The sequence below is a fragment of the Colobus angolensis genome, unplaced genomic scaffold, assembly GCF_000951035.1.
Source record: "Colobus angolensis palliatus isolate OR3802 unplaced genomic scaffold, Cang.pa_1.0 Scaffold581, whole genome shotgun sequence".
NCBI classification, from domain to species: Eukaryota; Metazoa; Chordata; class Mammalia; order Primates; family Cercopithecidae; genus Colobus; species Colobus angolensis.
The window spans coordinates 340480-360121 of NW_012119388.1; the positions used below are offsets into that span (position 1 = coordinate 340480).

At 43.1% G+C, this 19642-nt stretch overlaps 2 protein-coding genes and 1 pseudogene across 10 annotated transcripts in view; all 3 read left to right on the forward strand.

Moving 5' to 3' along the window:
• Positions 1-12479, forward strand: part of APTX (aprataxin) — a 29158-nt gene extending 16679 nt beyond the window's left edge. For 7 of the 9 annotated variants that reach the window (XM_011962198.1, XM_011962197.1, XM_011962204.1 and 4 more), the window contains 3 exons: positions 323-549; positions 10571-10674; positions 11436-12475. In XM_011962198.1, the coding sequence (XP_011817588.1) occupies positions 323-549; positions 10571-10674; positions 11436-11590 (486 nt within the window). In that variant the 3' untranslated portion in view covers positions 11591-12475. Of the gene's footprint in view, positions 1-322; positions 550-10570; positions 10675-11399 lie in introns of all 9 variants that reach the window. The other 2 variants (XM_011962202.1, XM_011962200.1) reach the window with 1 other exon arrangement.
• Positions 612-5539, forward strand: LOC105526265 (annotated as a pseudogene).
• A 5470-nt stretch (positions 12480-17949) lies between the features above and the next one.
• On the forward strand, positions 17950-19416 carry LOC105526262 (protein max-like). Its single transcript, XM_011962207.1, is given in 1 exon segment — positions 17950-19416. A coding segment is annotated over 1 exon segment (483 nt). The 5' UTR covers positions 17950-18218; the 3' UTR covers positions 18702-19416.
• Positions 19417-19642: the final 226 nt, after the last annotated feature.

Consider the following 19642-nt stretch of genomic DNA (forward strand, 5'->3'; position numbering starts at 1 on the left):
GACCTTGCAGTGAGCTGAGATCTGGCCACTGCACTCCAGCCTGGGCGACAGAGCGAGACTCCGTCTCAAAAAAAAAAAAAAAGAAAACAGACTCTGGAGTCAAGTAGATCTGAGTTGGAATCCTAGATTTCCCTCTTAGGAACTATGACTTGTGCAAGACACTCAACCTATCTGAATCTTAGTGCTCTCATCTCTCAAAACTGGGCTACTAAAACCATTTGCACAAGACTGTGAGAATTAAGTGACTTAGAGAATATAGCAACCAGGCACACAGAAGATTCTTAGTAGATGTCTGTTTCCTTCTCTTGTGTCCCTCTGCTAGGTTTACAAAGATGAGCAGGTGGTGGTAATAAAGGATAAATACCCGAAGGCCCGTTACCATTGGCTGGTCTTACCATGGACCGCCATTTCCAGTCTGAAGGCTGTGACCAGGGAGCACCTTGAACTCCTCAAGCATATGCACACTGTGGGGGAAAAGGTGATTGTAGATTTTGCTGGGTCCAGCAAACTCCGCTTCCGATTGGGCTACCACGCCATTCCGAGTATGAGGTAAGCCATGTGGGTAGTGCTGCTGGCTCCTGGTTCTGTCCAGGTGGGCAGATAGATTAAGCATGGGCTTGCTGAACGCGCTGATTGCACTGAGGCCCAGGGAAGTGGGATGGAATTTTTCCAAAGTAGGTAGGCTGAAGCCTCCACCTCTCTGCCTGACTTGCATGCGAGCTCTGAGTTCCCACTTCTGCCTATAATTCAGTTACATTTGGTTCTTTGTTCCTCTCAAAATAAAAACCTTCGAGAGCCTAATATATGAACTAGATGAAGCAGCTTCGTTATCCTCAGATGAAGAATTGTGGTCAGTGGCTTTTATCAGATTCTTCAAAAGCATCTGTAACCCCAGAATGATTAAGGACCATTACTCTGAAGGAAACAAACATCATAGACTTCTGTAATGACAGCTTAGTAGATCCAGGATTTGAAAATAAAATGAGAGAAAAGTGTAGAATCTGTTTTCCTGTGGCTTATGCCCAGAAGGATTCAGAAAGGAATGATTGATTTCTTTCAAAGGATACAGGCAAGGTGGATCTCCATGATTCCTTTGATTTAAGCAATAAGATGATGAGTCTAGATTTTAGAGTTTTTATTTTGTTTTTTTAAAAACTGTGATAGAATATACATAACAAAATTTACATTTTAGTCATCTTTAAGTGTACAATTCATTGGCATTACTATATGCATATTGCTATGCAGCTATTATTACCATCCGTCTCCAGAACTGTTTTCTCTTCCCAAACTGAAACTCTGTACCTTAAATAATAACTCTCCATTTCCCCCTCCCACTCGTGGCAACCACCATTGTACTTTCCTTCCCTGTGAATTTGACTACTCTAGGTACCTCATATTAGTGGAATCATACAGGGACATACTTGTCCTTTTGTGACTGGCTTGTTTTACTTAGCATAATGTCTTCAGGGCTCATCCATGTTGTAGCATGTGACAGGATTTTCTCTGCTTATTTTTTTTTTTTTTTTAACTACCAACACTCACATTTTATTTAGGTGAATAATTACAACTTAGGTTACTGGCCACTTTAACCAAATGAAATCTTTGTGCCAGATTTTTCCCTAGTCAGTACTGATTCTTTTAAATTGAGGCATAACTTACATACAATAAAGTGCATAATAAGGTGCATAGTTTGATCAGTTTTCATAAGTGCGTACAATCTTGCCACTATCATTCTGATTAAGATACAGAAGATGTCTATCCTTTCATCCCAGAAAGTTCCCTTGTACCCCTTTCCAGTCAATCCTCCCTCAAGCATTGCTTTTAAATCCTTCAGCATAGATAGTTTTTGTCTCTTCTAGAGCTACCACATATAAATGGAATCATACATTGCATACTCTTTTTTGGTCTGGCTTTTTTGGGTCAGCATAATGTTGAGATTCATGTGTGTTATTATGTATATCATGGACATATGTACTTTATTTTTTCCCCTTGAGTAAATATTTAGGGATCCCAGCCTGGGCAACATGGCAAAACCTGTCTCTACAAAAAATACAAAAAATTAGCCGGCGGTGGTGGTGCACACCTGCTACTTGGGAAGTTGAGGTGGAAGGATCGCTTGAGCCCAGGAGGTTGAGGCTGCAGTGAGCTATGGTTACGCCACCGTACTCCAGTCTGGGCAACAGAGTGAGACTCTGTCGCAAAAAAGAAGAAGAAGAAAAAAAAAAGAATAAATATTTGGAGATGGAATTGTTAGGTCATAGGGTGGATGTATGTTGTACCTCACTTTAAAAATACATTTTTATTGTTAAATAAATATTTGAAAATTTAGGAGGGAGAGTCACCCACAATCCTGTTTCCCTAAGGCAGAGCCCCTGACTAACAGAGCCCTTGGCCGCTGAGCCCTTTTCACATAGTGATCATGATGCCCTTACCTTTTTCATACAGTGAATGTTGTGCTATGGAGAATGCTCACAGCAAGAGCTGTGGTAGGTATATATGGGAGGCAAATTGAGCCAATAAGCAAAGTTGCTATGTATATATCCTTTTATATTACTCTGTATGATGTAATTTTGAATAAATGAACATGTTAGAAAGGAAAAGGTGATAAACAAGTGAACTTATTTTTCCTAGTGTAAAAGTAATGTTTTCAATTAAGAAAATATAAAAAATTAAGTATGAAAAAGAACAAAGACCTTCCATAATACTAACTGTAGGTAACTAAACTGTAGAGCTTATTTTAGATAACTAAACTATAGACCTTATTTGAATTTCACCAATTTTTCCTGTATTGTTCTTTTTCTACTCCAGAATCCAATCTCACATTTCATTTATTTGTTCTCTTCTTAGTCTCCCTCAATCTGTGACAATTCCTACTTTCCTGGCTTTCATGACCTTGACACTTTTGATGAGTACTGGCTAATTGTCTTTAGGATGTCTTTTAATATGGGTTTGTCTAATTTTTTTTTTCATGATTAGGTTGACGTTATCCATTTTTTAAATCACTGAAGTGATATTTCTGATTGTGTCCTTCTCAGTATATCATATGGGGGTGGCATGATGTTGAGATCGTTTATTACTGGTGATATTAACCTTAATCATTTTGTTAAGGTGGTGTCTGCCAGGTTTCCACCTTCAAAATTACTGTGTTTTTTTTTTTTTTTTAATTCATGAATATTTTGGGTTAGATATTTTGAGACTATGCTACTGTTTCTCCTCAAATTTGCACCCAATGATTTTAGCATCTACTGGTGTGTCTTGCCTGTAATAGTTACTGTATTGGTATTTACTCTATGGTGACTTTATACTTCCTTCACCTAACTTATTGGTTGAAATTATTCTGTGTGAACGAGCTGTTCCATCTTTCTCATTAGTTCTTTATTCAATCATTTAATAGTATGGACTCGGATGTTTATTCTATAGGTTATAATTCAATACTATAATTATTTTGTTGCGCAAATTGTTCAGCTTTGGTTATTGAAAGCCCGTTTAGGTCAGCTCTTGTGTGACTTTGATATGCCTTCCACATCTTTTGGGCAATTTATTTTCTGGCCCCAGGCTTATCTGGAATGAACCACTTCTCCAAAGAGCCCTAGGTCTTGGGCACTAGGTTTCTGTGAGAGAAGTGGTTGATTCCAGGGTGTCCTTGTGTCTAGGTCCTCTCAGCCAATAGAGCCAGAAATACCTGTATGAATCCTAACCCACACACACACACACACACACACACACACACACACACAAACACACACAGCCCTATAATTCTGTGTTTGTTTGCCTTTATTTGTATGTGGAAAACCATGAGTTCATACTGATATCTCTGACACCATTCCAACTCTTTAAGTTTCATTCTTGTTTCCCTTTTTCCTTTTTTGTAACTGATTTCTCCAACAGTGAGAAACCTGGCTCTCATTAGTTACAATAAATTCATTTACTTGTTCAGCCCTAGTGTACCCATAAAATAGTCGCAGGATTCTTAACCCATACCCCTGTGAGAAAGATATTTACTAACTAGAGTGCAGTACTTACCTATAGTTCTTTTTGTTTTTAGCCTTACCGTATCTAGTCAAAACACTGTTCTCCAAAGCTAGGTTAGTTACTGTATTTTCTTCCTCAGCCCCTTTAGTGTGGTTTCCTCATTCATTTGTAATACAGCTATGCTTATTTATTAGTGTTTATATTTCATTTTGGATTCTGTACACATGTTGATTGATTTTGATTATTTATTGGGAGAATGTGAAATATTACTGATTTTAAGAGTGAAAGCTGTTATACAAAAAGGCATTCTACTTGGTTTAACAAGTCCGAAAGAGAATTCCTGATTTTCTTCCCCAAACCTGCTTTTTCACCTAACCTTCTTTATCTCAGTAAGTAACACCATCCCAAAGCAACAGGCAGCCCATTAATAAGTTGTTTGTTCTATTCCAAAGTGCATTCAAAGTAAGATTGCTTGTTGCCATCTCAGCTGCTACAGCTCAGCTGTAGGGTTGGCTGTGATTTTCTGGGCTAGACTGCTATAGCAGCCTCCTTAACTGGTTTCTCCCTATCTGTTCTTTCTTCACACAACAGTCAGAGTGATCTTTTAAACATGTAAATCAGGTTGCCCCATGGGCTTGGTTTGTGAGAAAGGGCCTGGTCCAGTCTGTCAGGACTACGGAGGCTTGTTTCTTGCCATCCTTTCCACCTTGGGTTTACGCACTTCTCACCTCCATCTGGCTGGGTGTGGGGAAGACCCGCCAGAGCCACAGAAGACAAGGTGGTTCCCATGGCCAAGTAAATGGACAGGATGGTGCAGAAGAATACAGCTGGTGCATTGGATTTGCCAAAGGAGCTTAAAAATATTCCCGTGACCTTGGAATTATTACAGCCCAGAGAAGAATCAGAGTATCAGTTAATGCTAATGGCAAGCAGCATAAAGATGAAGAAGTTATATCTTCAACAGTCTGTCATGAAATCTGGGAAAAAGTTACTATCAACTGAGAAAGACCCTGAAGAAAAGAAAAAAGAACCTGTAGTAACATTGCAGAATAGCCCTGAAGCGAGAGAAGAAAGTAGCTCCGGTGGCAATGCAAGCAGCAGAGAGAGTGAAACAAATGCTGTAGATACTTGTGTTTCATCCTTTATTCAGGAATGAAGCACTTCTGACTCTGTTTGGTTAAAGTCTTGGGAGGTGCTTGCTGCAGCTCTCCGAACAGGAGATGGCTACACTGCTACTGGAACTGGTGAGGAAGAATTAGGATCTCAAATTGAGGAGGCTGTATATCAAGAAATTAAGGAATATAGATACAAAATGCAAAGGTAGAGTATGAAGTAGGATATCAAATCTTAAAGAGCAAAGAATCCAAATTTAAGGGAAAACGTACCATGTGAGAATATTCCTAGTGTCTTATTTGCTAGAATGATGGCACAGGAAATGGCCAGTGATGGGCTCAGAGAGAGATGGAAAAACTTGACCAAAGAAGCCGTCAGAGAGCATTAGGTGGCCAAGGCAGGTGGAACCCAGAGTGGCTTGTTCACATATACAGATGTAGTGCTGATGGACTGATAACATTTGTTGTCTGTAATGAATGTGGACGTCAGTGGAAGTTCTGTTGAGCTGGAATAACTACCAAAATATCTGGACTATTTAGAAATTAGATTTTGTATGTTCATTGCAACACTATTCACAGTAGCAAAGACTTGGAATCAACCATGATTGATACCCATCAGTGGTAGACTGGATGAAGAAAATGTGGTACATATACACCACGGAATGCTACACAGCCATAGAAAAGAACAAGAACATGTCCTTTGCAGCAACATGGATGGAGCTGGAGGCCGTTATCCTAAGTGAACAAACACAGGAGCAGAAAACCAAATAACACATGTTCTCTCATTTATAAACGGGAGCTAAATACGTAGCACACATGGAGACAAAGCAGGGAACGACCGACACTAGGGCCTATTTGACAGTGGAGGGAGGGAGGTTGGGGAGGATTGAAAAACTACCTATTAGGTACTATGCTTATTACCTGGGTGGCAAAATAATCTGTATAGCAAACTCCTGTGACATACAATTTACCTATATAACAAATCTGCACATGTACCCCTGACCCTAAAAGTTTTAAAAAGTTACCTGTATTAAATATATTAATGATAGAAAAAAGAGAGAACCAATTTGGTAGTTAGCAAAACATAAGTTATATCCAAAAAAATATGCTTTTAGCAGTGTGATGGGACAGAAGCCCAGTCATAGTAAATGGATCAAAAAGTGAGTATCAACAATAGAGCTTTAGGGTTTGTGAATCACCGGTGTAAGAAAGTGGGTCATGAAAGTTGAGTCAGCAGAAACAGTGCTAATCTGGCTTGTAGTTAAGGGAGAATTGTAGCCTTTTCCTGTCCTGCTCTCCTATCCCCCACCATGGATATTAAAGGTAGGAGAATATATACCATAAATGTTTATGGGACAGGTGATACCTCATTTAAAATCTGCTAGCTATTGATGATCAGAAATTGCACTTGAGCTTTATTTCTTTCATTTCGTCATCTTAGCAACCCTGTAAAGTAGGTATCTTCACTTCCATTTCACAGATAGGGTTGTTGGGGTTTAGAAAATGATAACCCCAAATAAAGGCCTCAGAAGCAAAGCTTCTCCTTGACCTTCTCCTGCCCCCTGTCTCTTGCCCCTCATTCTCCCCCTAAGCAAGCCATAGAAACTATAATTCCTCTTTCTCAAGGCAGGTTATAGAAACTAGAACCTTTCTTCCTCAAAGCCAACCACAAAACCCAAAACATTACTCTAACCTTCTTTTCTATGTAGACTTGCCTATAAAGAAATTCTCTGATCTACCTTGTTTGATAGTAGGTCATAAGACTGCCATTCCCATACCTGGGAAGAAGGAATGCTGCACAAAGAGGTTAAGAAGAATCTGGACAGACAGGCCTTGCTGGCTTTCCCCACTCAGTCTATTCTCATTAAGTCGTATACCCTTTTGAAGGAATAATAGTTCTATAGAGGCTTTTCATTCTTCAACAAACCCAAGTGTAAAAATGGATAGTTTTCCCTGTATCTTTGCATCTTCATTTGGAAGACTCCTGTGTCACATAAAACTTGGATTAAATAAATTTGTTATGCTTTTCAAAAAACAGAAAAAGATGGATTTTGTAATTAGATTTAAAACTAGGCCAAGCAACTAGTTTTCCTATAAATTCGATTTTTAAGGCAGCACACTTAGGTTAGTCCTTGTTTTTGACCAAACGCCCCTTCTTTAAATACCTTCTTATATTGGAGACCATATGATAATTGTATCTGTTTCAGTTTTTTTTTTTTCATTTTTTCTCTTTTCTTTTTCTTTTTTGAGACAGAGTCTCGCTCTGTCGCCCAGACTGGAGTTCAGTGGCACAGTCTCAGCTCCCTGAAACCTCTGCCTCCCGAGTTCAAGCTAGTCTCATGCCTCAGCTCTCTGAGTAGCTGGGATTACAGGCATGCGCCACCATGCCCAGCTAATTTTTGTATTTTTAGTAGAGATGGGGTTTTGTCATATTGGCCAGGCTGGTCTTGAACTCCTGGCCTCAAATGATCCACCTGCCTTGGCCCCCCCCAAGTGCTAGGATTGTAGGCGTGAGCCACTGCACCCAGCTTTCTTTCCCCCTATTTTTATAAATGTATTTTTTTTTCTCATTTTTTGTTTTTGCTTTTCTTTTAAGAGATGGGAGTCTCACTCTGTCTCCCGGTCTGGAGTACAGTGTCAAGATGATAGCTCACTGCAGCCTTGAACTCCTAGGCTCCAGGTATCCTTTTGCCTCAGCCTCCTGAGTAGCTGGGGCTATGGGTGTGCCACCATGCCTGGCTAATTAAAACAATTTTTTAGAGATGAGGGTCTCACTGTGTTGCCCAGGCCAATGTTGAACTCCTGACCTCAAGTGATCCACCTGTCTCAGCCTCCTGAGTAGCTTACAGGTATGAGCCACATGCTTGGGTCATTTTTATAAATTGATATGAAACTTTTATCAATTAAAATTCTGGTAATTTATTTTTATCTCTTACGTGAAAATGTACCTTGACTTTTTTTTTTGACAGTTTGAAACATATGCAGTAGAAATTCTCTGTTAATACATAAATGGAAACTACATTTTTTTTCCATATTGGCATGTATCTACAAATATTAAAGGAGGAGAAAAGGTAATATGATTTTAGATTTAACAAATATGGTGTATATTCAAATAATACTTGACCAACTTATCTAAATTATACATAATATTTGAACCAGTATATGAATTTGATTTTAATTATGTTCACAAGACTGGGATAATTAGATATTATTTTGCATCTGTAACTGTAATCATTTCTTGTAATTTCTTGTGCAGGTGTATTGTACTTAATAGATTTTACTTTTGGAAATATGACTGTTGAAATTAGCTTAGCTTTGTTTATTTACTGTTTGACTTCATATTTTCATTTTGGAGAAGAACACTGTTTTAGTTTAGGAGACTTTTCAAGAGTGAAAGCTTCTGACGATTTTTTTCCCTCATGGAAAGAAATACTGGAAAGAAAATGTTAGTATAATGCAGTTATTGTAAACAGCCTATGACTTGATTTTGATTTGGAAACCTGTACTGACCAGGTATTAAGCTTAAGGATTGTATAAATCATTAAAGTTGTGGTCTTTTCATATGGAGGTTGATAGATAATTTTTTTGTCTTGAGTCTTATTTGGTGACTTTCTGTTCATGTAATTCATCATGTGTGAATAAGCTTGTTGAACAAACTGAACACATGGGCTATAACAGGTAGTTTTTTTTCTTATTATACTCAAGTTCTAGGGTACATGTGCACAACATGCAGGTTTGATACATAGGTATACATGTGCCATGTTGGTTTGCTGCGCCCATCAGCTCATCATTTACATTAGGTATTTCTCCTAATGCTATCCCTCCCCGAGCCCCCCACCCCACCGACAGGCTCCGGTATGTGATGTTACCCACCCTGTGTCCAAGTGATCTCATTGTTCAGTTCCCCCATATGAGTGAGAACATGCGGTGTTTAGTTTTCTGTCCTTGTGATAGTTTATAGCAAGTAGTTTTATAGTACAGATCTTTCCATTACATTTTATTGTTTAAACAAAACAAAATTTGTTTTTCTGTTAGGAATAAGAAAAAAATGGTTTTTATATAGGTTCTTAGGGTACACTTGCAGTACACTTTACCAGCCACTGCTGCAAAGTCTACGCTTTGTTGTGCTGAATCTGCATTCTATCAGATACCTATGGAAAGACCTTAGTATATGCTTTGCAGTCTGCTTTGCTCCCCTTTTCCAGTTTCCTGTTGCAAATCATTTTGATGTAATACAGAAGACAACATTTAAATACCTACATGAAGAATTGACCCACCAGTATCAGCCCACCTCTGCTTTGTCAGTTCATAGTGAAATCTTTTATCATTCCAAAAATAAAGTACATTTTCTTTTTTCTTTTTTTTTTTGAGACAGAGTGTAACTTTGTCACCCAGGTTGGAGTGCAGTGGCACGATCTCAGCTCACTGCAGCCTCCGCCTCCTAGGTTCAAGTGATTCTCCTGCCTCAGTCTCCTGAGTAGCTGAGATTACAGGCGCCTGCCACCACGCCCAGTTAGTTTTTTGTATTTTTAGTAGTTAGTTTCACCATGTTGGTCAGGCTGGTCTTGAACTCCTGACCTCAAGTGATCCACCTGCCTTGGCCTCCCAAAATACTGGGATTACAGGCGTGAGCCATCGCACCTGGTTGCATTTTCAAAAGAATGAATTTAAGAATAATAAAATTAAAATAGGCCCACTTTTAAATTGTGGTCCATTTTAAAATTTGTAATTCAAATTTTTTGTTGTTAAAAATATATATATAAATCAGATAATAGCACTCTTTGGCTGAAAATCCTTCAAGGGCTTCCCAGTAGATTCAGAATAGAATGCAAACCGCTTGTTGGCCTTTAAGAGCCTTTTTGACCTGGCTTCTGCCTCGTGTCTGCTGCTTGGCTCCAACAATTCAGGCCATACATTTGGGCCATATTACCTTTTTTCTGTTTCTTGGTTGCACTGAGCTTTTCCTCGTCTCAGGGTCCCTGCTCTTGGCCTCCTCACTTTCTGAGACACTCTTCCCACAGACCTTGCTTGCCTGGCTGCTGTCTCAGTTCAAATCACTTCCTGGGAGACGCTTTCCCTGAACACTTAACTAAAGAGGCAGCTTCTACTCCCAGGCACTCTATCCCATTTTCCTTATTTTTTCTTGGCAATGTTAATTCTTTAAGTTTTTGTTGTTGTTTGTTTGCTTATTTATTATTTGTCTTTCCTCATTAGCATACAATTTCTATAAGGACAGAGGCTTTTCCCATTTTGTTTCTTGCGAAAGTCTCAGCGCCTGGAACAGTGTTTGGCCATAGTACCTACTTATTGAGCATTAAATATTCTTAAGTAAATGAATGAATCAATTGAATTAAATGGACATACTATCAATTCAATAGTATGAATATTCAAAGAGTATGAATACAACGTACTCAAACTCTTTGTCCTTTTGATTAAGCCATAGTTGTTAAAGAGTTTAATGCTCAGTTTTTTTTTCTTTCAACTAGCCATGTCCATCTTCATGTGATCAGCCAGGATTTTGATTCTCCTTGCCTTAAAAACAAAAAACATTGGAATTCTTTCAATACAGAATACTTCCTGGAATCACAAGGTAAACACTGTTGCTTGATTTTCACATTTGTTTCGTTTTCTGAGCTGTTCTTATATTTGATTTGGTTGTTTCCCTGAATAATAACCTGACCTCAAAAACCTATGTACAACTTTGTGTTCCCTATAAAGCAAGCCCTGTGAAAAGAAACTGGATTATTTGGATTGTAGTATTATTGCCACTTTGCTGTGAGTTGTCTTCTTGGGGGACCTAGAAAGCTATTATGTCAGGGTCAGTGTTTTATTGTGACAACAGGGGACTTAAAGGCTGCCATGAGGATTAGTGGAGTTCGTGGATAAGCAAGCTGTGGACAATTCTTAGTCTCTTCTGCCATCAGTTGGGTGGGAGCTTCAGGGCTGCCTCCTGTCAGGAGTGGTGAAATAGCAGGGGAAGGCTGTGTATATGTAGAAGAAAGCATTTCCTGGTGTGTAAGAGCTTAAGCATTGCTGGGGTGTTCACAATGGCAGCTGGCATTTACCAGGGGCCAACCAGAGGTAAAGCACTGTGATGAGCTCTTGACAGAGTGATATGGATTGCCTGGAGTGTGTCCTGAAGGAGTGTACTATTTCAAAGGTCGATTGCTCATATTTATAATCTGATTAAGCTCATTTTGCCTGAGGGAAGTCTAAAGTAAACTTACTGAGCTTTAGAATACCTGGCCTGGCATACTGATTGGAGTCATGTCTTTTATTTCATTTTATTTTTGGTATCTCATATTAGTGTTCCAGAGTAGCTGGGATTTGACTTTTCTTCCTTGCCTGCAGCTGTGATCGAGATGGTACAAGAGGCTGGTAGAGTGACTGTCCGAGATGGGATGCCTGAGCTCTTGAAGCTGCCCCTTCGTTGTCATGAGTGCCAACAGCTGCTGCCTTCCATTCCTCAGCTGAAAGAACATCTCAGGAAGCACTGGACACAGTGATTCTGCAGAGCCTGAGCTGCTGCTGCGGTGTGGCCCACTGGAGCAAACTGCTGGCATCTATTCTGGGTTGCTTGTGAACTTCTACTCATTTCCTAAATGAAAACATGCAGCTTTTTCACAGAGTTTATTCTGTTATTGAATGGCCACAATGTAGAGTGGCTTGAAGTAGTTCAGGATTAGGAATTGGGGTTTGTCATAGATATATTCTCTGGTGAGGGTGGCTGGGATATACCTGACTCACCATCTTCAGGACCCATGTCAGGTCTGACCATTGGGAGCAAAGCTATGTTCACACTGACCTAATGGAAAATATGAAAGCAGTGGGCTGGTTATAAATTTCTGTTTCTTAGATTTATCCTCCGCCTCTGTAGGCATGGACACCCTTTAATCAGAGCACCTAGAGTGACCTCTTGTTTATCGTGAAGATACTGATGGGTCTTGTTTTCTGTTAGTCTGTTGTGTAATATTATTCTTTTCCCTTCCTTCGTCGGGAGGCTTACTTTGTCCAGTCCTTCCATTCCTTTCTATCTTAGATTACCTAAATGTTCCCTTCTCAGGAATTCTGTCTCATCAGTTCTTCACTGTGAGCAAAGAGGCCAGATGAGGGTGTGGGGGGTTGGACTTTTCTTCTAATATCAAGGGTTTCTGGCTGTGAGGAAACAGCCACATGTTCGTCATGATTCAGCTGTGAAGTCGTTTTGGACCTGTTGTCTGAAAATAAAGTTAATTTGTTTGAGGCATCTCTCTTAAGTAGGTGGAAATTATTGAAGTTCAGCTGACAATCACAGCATAGGTTCTAATATAAGAAAAGGTGGTTGGTGAATGAAAAAGTTGCACAGAGCCACTACTTTATTTTTCCTTGAGAACAAATTTGGATAAAACAGTTGTATTCAGTTGTTTTTTGGGATAATATTAAACTAAAGGTGAAGGGAAAGCTAAAAAGTTGTTTTTGATCAAATTGTGGATATCTTTGGGGGTGGGACTATTCACTCAAGTTGTGAGAAAAAAGTAAACACCCTAAACAAAAGCTTCTTCTGGAGAGAAAAAGCCACAGTCCATAGAGACATTTGACCTCAATGTCTTTCGCAAACAAACAAGATGTCACAGTGGTTACTTAGCATGGGTATAGTAAGAATTATATAATTAATGATCATAGCAGCTCACATTTGTCTAACTCCTATGTGTCCTGCATTATGCTAAACACTTTACTCAAATGATCTCATTGAATTCTCTCTATACATAACTCTATGAGGTTAGGTGCTATTGTTATGCCCCTTTAATGGATGAGGATCTCATATTATATAATGGGTCCTGGGCACCATCCAAAGTTGGTATTGATTCTGATGCATCAACTCATTATTTTTCCGATCAGTTGAACAGTATAAATGCAAGACTAACAGCAGAAGCCATAGAACCCAGGGGCCTTGGACCTGTGCTGATCAAAAGCTTTCCATGGCATTTCATTGATTTCTCTGAGATCAGCCAGTTCCTTTAGCCCTTTTTGTCCATCTTTCACTACCCAACGTCTTTCATCTCTTTTCTCTGCTCCTTCTGCACTCCAGGATTGTAATCCTTAACGTCATTAGTCCATCCATCCATAGTTCTTCTATCTGGCTTGATGCTGGACCTGTGGGCCTGCTCGATTGTCTGTTTCCTCTCCTGAGGTGGTTGTCTGCATACACTGTGGCTCCTGGAGGTTCTTCCCCAACCCAGCTGCAGAGGGCATGTGGCCTTTTCTTTGCAGTCATCAGGTACCAGGCACAGAAACTTTTGAAAATTGGTTGGGCATGGTGGCTCACTCCTGTAATCCCAGCACTTTGGGAGGCTGAGGCGGGCGGATCACGAGGTCAGGAGATTGAGACCATCCTGGCTAACACAGTGAAACCCTGTCTGTACTAAAAAAAAAAAAAAAAAAAAAAAAAATTAGCTGGGCAAGGTGGCGGGCGCCTGTAGTCCCAGCTACTTGGAAGGCTGAGGCAGGAGAATGGTGTGAACCCAGGAGGCGGAGCTTGCAGTGAGCTGAGATCGCGCCACTGCACTCCAACCTGGGCGACTGAGTGAGACCCCATCTCAAAAAAAGAAAAGAAAAAAGAAAATCCTAGGTATATTAGTTAAGAATAGGCTCTGGATTCAGACCTGGGTCCCAATCCTGGCTTTGCTACTCAGAGCTGAGGGATCTTAGGCAAGTTACTTATTTTCTCTGAACTTCAGAATTCACATATGTAAATGGACATGACAGTTGAGTTATAAGGATTAAATAATCTATGTAAAGGGCTTAGCATAGTATCTGGCACGGAGAAGGACTCAATAAATGTTAACTGGAAGCCTCTGCTTTTATCTCATTGGAGGCTGGGAAGGAGGATTCACCTGATCCATGCCTCTCTGCATCTGAATCCTTACTGCTGCTGGAAACTTTCTAAATACGTAGTCCATGTACTCCTTAGATCAGAATTACTGGTTTCCCTTTTAAAAAGTGTAAGCACTTGGGCTTCACCCAAGAATTACTGAATCACAATCCTGAGGGCCGAGGAATCTTCATTTTAAACCATTCAGGGTGAACTTTATTTTACTGAGGTTTGAGAACCACAATATAAATGAACCTTTGGCTTCAAAGCACCTTGCATTTCTGAAGCTCCTGGAGTGAGTGGAGTGACCCGGTCATCTTTCAGACCCAGTCAGAGGGTAGGTGTGAAGCTGGGATGGACACCCCACTCCTAGTACGAAATCTTGTCCTGGTCTAGCCACCCTAAGCCCTGAGCTTCCTGGCACAGCTGGGAGGTATTCAGTTGTTCATCCTCAGATGTAGCCCTTCAATGACATTTCTGGAGCCCCTGCTGGCCAGGCCCTGTGTTGGGTGCCAGCTGCTGCTTTTGTTGGGCATTTGATCCCCCTAACTCTGAAGCGGGAATCAGCCCTGTTTATCAGATGAGATAACTGAGGCTCAGATAAATGAAGCTACTTGCCTGGGGTGAGGAATGAGAACAAGATTTGAACCCAGATCCATCTCACTTCAAGACACTAGAAGTAGCAGCCCCTCCCACCCGCTTCTGCTCTACCCCAGACCCATTTCCCACCGTGCCTACCCCATGTGGCCTCTGGCAGAGTTGGTGCTATTTAACCCTTTCTTTGCTTCCTTCCCAGAGTTAAAGGAAGGCTGGAACCCTCACCTGCTGCTTCTCCTCCTGCTTGTCATAGTCTTCATTCCTGCCTTCTGGAGCCTGAAGACCCACCCAATGTGGAGGTGAGGCCAGGGGATCAGGAAGGCAGGAAGGTGGTCGGCATGGGCCACTGCCCATCTATGACCCACCCAGGGTTGGAGAACATGCCTGTCACATGGTAACAATGACGACGGTGGAATAATAACCAACCCACAGCCACCGTGTGCTGGACACTGTGGAGGGCACTCCCTTCACCCCCATGGCAGCCCTATGAGCATGAGACACTGCAGTTGCCCTTATTTTATAAATGAGGAAACCGAGGCACAGAAAGGTCAAGGAATTTGTCCAAAGTCACACAGCTCCGAAGTGGAGAAATTGGGATTGAAACTCTGTGTCCTTAAACAGAGACCTCAGCTGTGATCTTGTCCAGTGAGTTTTAAGTTTTGAGGCTCAAGGGGCATCAGGGGCCACTAGGTGGTGGTGAAGAGGTGGCTGTAATACTCCACACCTCTGAAATGGCCTCTGTGCGCACCCCTGGTTGCCGATGAAGAAGCTGAAGCTTAGAAGGGGCAACATTTGCCCAGCACACAACAGGCATCCAAGAACATAATCTAAATATCCCTTCAGGAGCTTGCGACGGAGACTCGCTGCTCCCATTTTACAGATGGGGAAACCAAGCCCCAGGGAAGGTGGGAGGCGCCTGGGCTGTGTCTTATGATGCTCGGAAGTTCCTGTAGGATGAAGCTGGGGAGCGTCCGAATGGGAGGCCAGGCTGCTGTCTGGTGATGTCAGGGTCCTCACCCCTCTCTGCCCCCTCAAGCTATGGAAGAAGATATGGGCCGTCCCCAGCCCCGAGCAGTTCTTCGTGCCCCTGTACAAGGGCTGCAGCGGAGACTTCAAGGTGAGCTCCCCACCCTGTGACGAGCTCCTCTGAGCCCCTCCTCCTCTTCAGGAACCTCACCTCTCCTCACCCCAAGCTCCCCAGCCTCACCCCACAGGCCTAGAGCATCCAGGTCTCAGCCATGCCACAAGCCAGGCCTCAGTTTCCCAATGTGCAAAGTGTAGACATTCTTGTAGTGCAGAATTGGCAGAAGAATTAAACAAGATTTGACCAGGTGTAGTGGCTCACATCTGCAATCCCAGCAGTTTGGGAGGCCAAAGCAGGTGGACTGTTTGAGGCCAGGAGTTCCAGAACAGCCTGGGCAACACAGGGAGACCCCGACCACCACTCCGCCTCCCCATCTCTACCAAAACTTTTAAAATCATTCAAGCGAGGTGGTGCACACCTGTAGTCCCAGCTACTCAGGAGGCTGAGGCAGGAGAATCGTTCACGGGCTGCAGTGAGCTATGATCCCACCACTGCACTCCAGCCTGGCCAACAGACAGAGACCCTATCTAAAAAAAATAATAATAATAAAATAAAATAAAAAAGAAAGAGTAAACAAAATAATGCAGCATTGACCCAGCCCAAGGAGCCAGACTGGGAGGGGGGTGAGGCTGGTGGTCTTTTGAGTCACAGATTGCCCCCATGGTCCTTTCTTAGGTGCCCTTAACCTGGGTTGGAGAGGGAGTGTGTTCTGGGAAGGGTCTGGCCCCAACGTTCGCCAAGCCTCCAACTCGCCACCTCCCGCCAGCACCCACAGGTTGTCTGTGTCCATTTACAGCCCTGTCACCCACCCTGCAGCAGTGGGAGGGGCTGCTGCAGAGAGGATGTGGTGACAGAGGTGGGAGGGGCAGCCCCACCTGCTGCAGCTGAGCCTGAAAGTCAGACAGTGCAGACCTAGAGCATTGATTGAGCTCCTGCTTTCTGCCTGGCGCTGCGCTGGACACCCTTCCTGCCTCACTCATTCTCATATTCACAGCAGCCCCTGCAGAGTGGATGTTCTACTGCCCCCAGGGCACCCACAAGGAGGCCAAAGCTCAGAGTGAGCAGAGAGGAACCTGGACTCTCACCCACATAAGACCCACCCTTTCCTCTTCCCTAAAGCTTAAATATCACATTTATTTTGGGTTGATTTTTACCAATACTCATATGGCACTTGCTATATACCAGGCAGTCCCCTAGGAGCATCACAAACAGTGACTCATTTAACTCTCACGATAACCCTAGGGATGGGTGCTATTATTAGGTCCATTTTACAGATGAGGAAACTGAGGCACCAAGAGGGTAACTAATTGGCTTAAGGGCACACAGCTGAGAAGTGACTTTAAATCAGTGGTGGTAGTCACATCACAGTTCTGAGATGAGTGGAGGAAGATGAGCTCAAAACACGGAGGTTCCCATTCTCTGGGATTTTCCTTGCCAATTGCATGAGGATTCTGGTGTCATGAGTGGGAGTCCGGACATGGGAAGGGAAGGGGAGGGTCCTTCAAGTTTAAGGGCCACCGCCTCAGCCAGCATCACTCACATCCTTTATCCTCAAAGTATACAAAGGCCTTTCCAAGTGGCTTTTCACTGATCCACTCCACTCATTCATTTTGTTAATAAACATCTATTGAGCACCTACTGTGTGCTAGGTACTGGGGCTACAACCATGGACAGAAGAGATAAGACTTATGCCCGGGGGCCAAGTTTCCGTCTGGTGGCGACACATAAACCAGGAGAGTGCTAGGTTTCAAGAAGCATCAAGGAGGAGGGAAAGCAGGAGATGGCTCAGGGGTACCTCAGATCTCAGGCCCTCCTGCCCCCGTGTCTCCTTGACTCAGGAATCTTGGCCCCTGCTTGGGCTATGGGGCCACCAGTTGGCTGAGTGGTCACACTACTAAGGGTAGCAACTCCCTTCTATAAGTAGGGAAACTGAGGTGCAGTGTAGGAAGGGACACCAGTGGGGCCCCCACTAGGGTGGGAGCACATCGCGGTCCTGATTCCTTGCTCGCTCTCTGTCTCTCAGTGTCTTTGTCTATCTTCACATCTCTGTCTTTCTCTCTTGATGTCTCTTTGTCTTGTCTCTGTGTCTGTGTCTGTCTTTCTGTCTGTTTAAACCCTCACCTTGGCTGGGTGCGGTGGCTCACACCTATAATCCCAGCACTTTGGGAGGCTGAGGCGGGTGGATCACCTGAAGGCAGGAGTTCAAGACCAGTCTGGCCAACATGGTGAAACCCCACCTAGATTAAAAAAACAAAAATTAGCCGGGTGTGGTGACAGGCGCCTGTAGTCCCAGCTACTTGGGAGGTTTACGCAGGAGAATCACTTGAACCTGGGAGGCAGAGGTTGCAGTGAGCCGAGATGGCACCACTGCACTCTAGCCTGGGTGACAGAGCCAAACTGTCTCAAAAGAATAAAAGTAAAAAAATAAATAAATAGTGAGGAGGTGGTTCTTGCCCGTGTTGTGTGTGTGTGTGAGAGAGCGAGTGAGTGAGAGTGTGTGTGTGGGGGGGACTCGGCTTGTTGTTGTCGGTGACTTCCCCCTCCCCTTCACCCCTTCCCCTCCCCGCCGCCGCTGCAGTGGCCGCTCCCTGGGCTGTAGGAAATGAGCGATAACGATGACATCGAGGTGGAGAGCGATGAAGAGCAACCGAGGTTTCAATCTGCGGCTGACAAACGGGCCCATCATAATGCACTGGAACGAAAACGTAGGGACCACATCAAAGACAGCTTTCACAGTTTGCGGGACTCAGTCCCATCACTCCAAGGAGAGAAGGCATCCCAGGCCCAAATCCTAGACAAAGCCACAGAGTATATCCAGTATATGTGAAGGAAAAACCACACACACCAGCAAGATATTGACAACCTCAAGTGGCAGAATGCTCTTCTGGAGCAGCAAGTCCGTGCACTGGAGAAGGCGAGGTCAAGTGCCCAAGTGCAGACCAACTACCCCTCCTCAGACAACAGCCTCTACACCAACGCCAAGGGCAGCACCATCTCTGCCTTCGATGGGGGCTCAGACTCCAGCTCGGAGTCTGAGCCTGAAGAGCCCCAAAGCAGGAAGAAGCTCCGGATGGAGGCCAGCTAAGCCACTCGGGGCAGGCCAGCAATAAAAACTGTCTGTCTCCATCGTCTCATCCTCCTTTCAGTTCATCGGTAGAATCCTCAGAAGCATCTAAAAGACTCTGTTTTTCTCTTTCTCCCTTTTTCTTTTTTAAATTTTTATTTTTACGTAGAAGCTCTTGGACAACAGCTCTTGTTCTCCTTCCCCATTTCCACTGTATATTTTTTTTTAACGTATTCCCTTCAGGGATTCCCTGTCCCCACCAGGAATTTTTAAACCAAAATACCCCAACTTGGCAGCTTTTTCTGTGGAGGACAGACAGCCAGCCAGACCTCTGAGCACATAGTGTCCTGCCCACTCTACCAGCTCCTCCAGCCCTGCCGGGCACATGCCCGGAGGACGCCTGCCCTGCCTAGGCGGCCTCCTGGTCTGCCCTCACCTCCGATAGACTGTGAATCTGAACTGCTCTACTTTGAGAAGATGACCGGTTTGGAGTAATCAGAATGAACCCTCCTCCTTTTTAAGGGTTTTTTTTTTTCCTTTTTCTAAAAAGCTATGTATCGCTCCTATTGAAAGACCAGATTCTTAAAGAAGTTTGTGGTATAAAAAGAAAGTGGGGACAGATTCGCAGCACAGAGTCCCTGGCATGTTTCACTCCTGCTTCTCTCAGCCAGCTGTTTAAGCCTGCGGTGCCAGCCTCACGGAGGGCCGTGTGACACTCTTGTGGTATGTATGGGAGATGGCACTATAAGACTATAAATAAAAACTTATTTTATCCTTAAAATAAATAAATAAATAAATAAATAAACCCTCACCTTACCCCCATCCTGTGCTAAGACTCTCTTTTTCTCTTTCACAGAAGTGGGTGGGTGCTCCCTTCACTGGCTCCAGGCTGGAGTTGGGACCCTGGAGCCCAGAAGTGCCCTCAGCCCTGGAGGTGTACAGCTGCCACCCACCACAGAGCC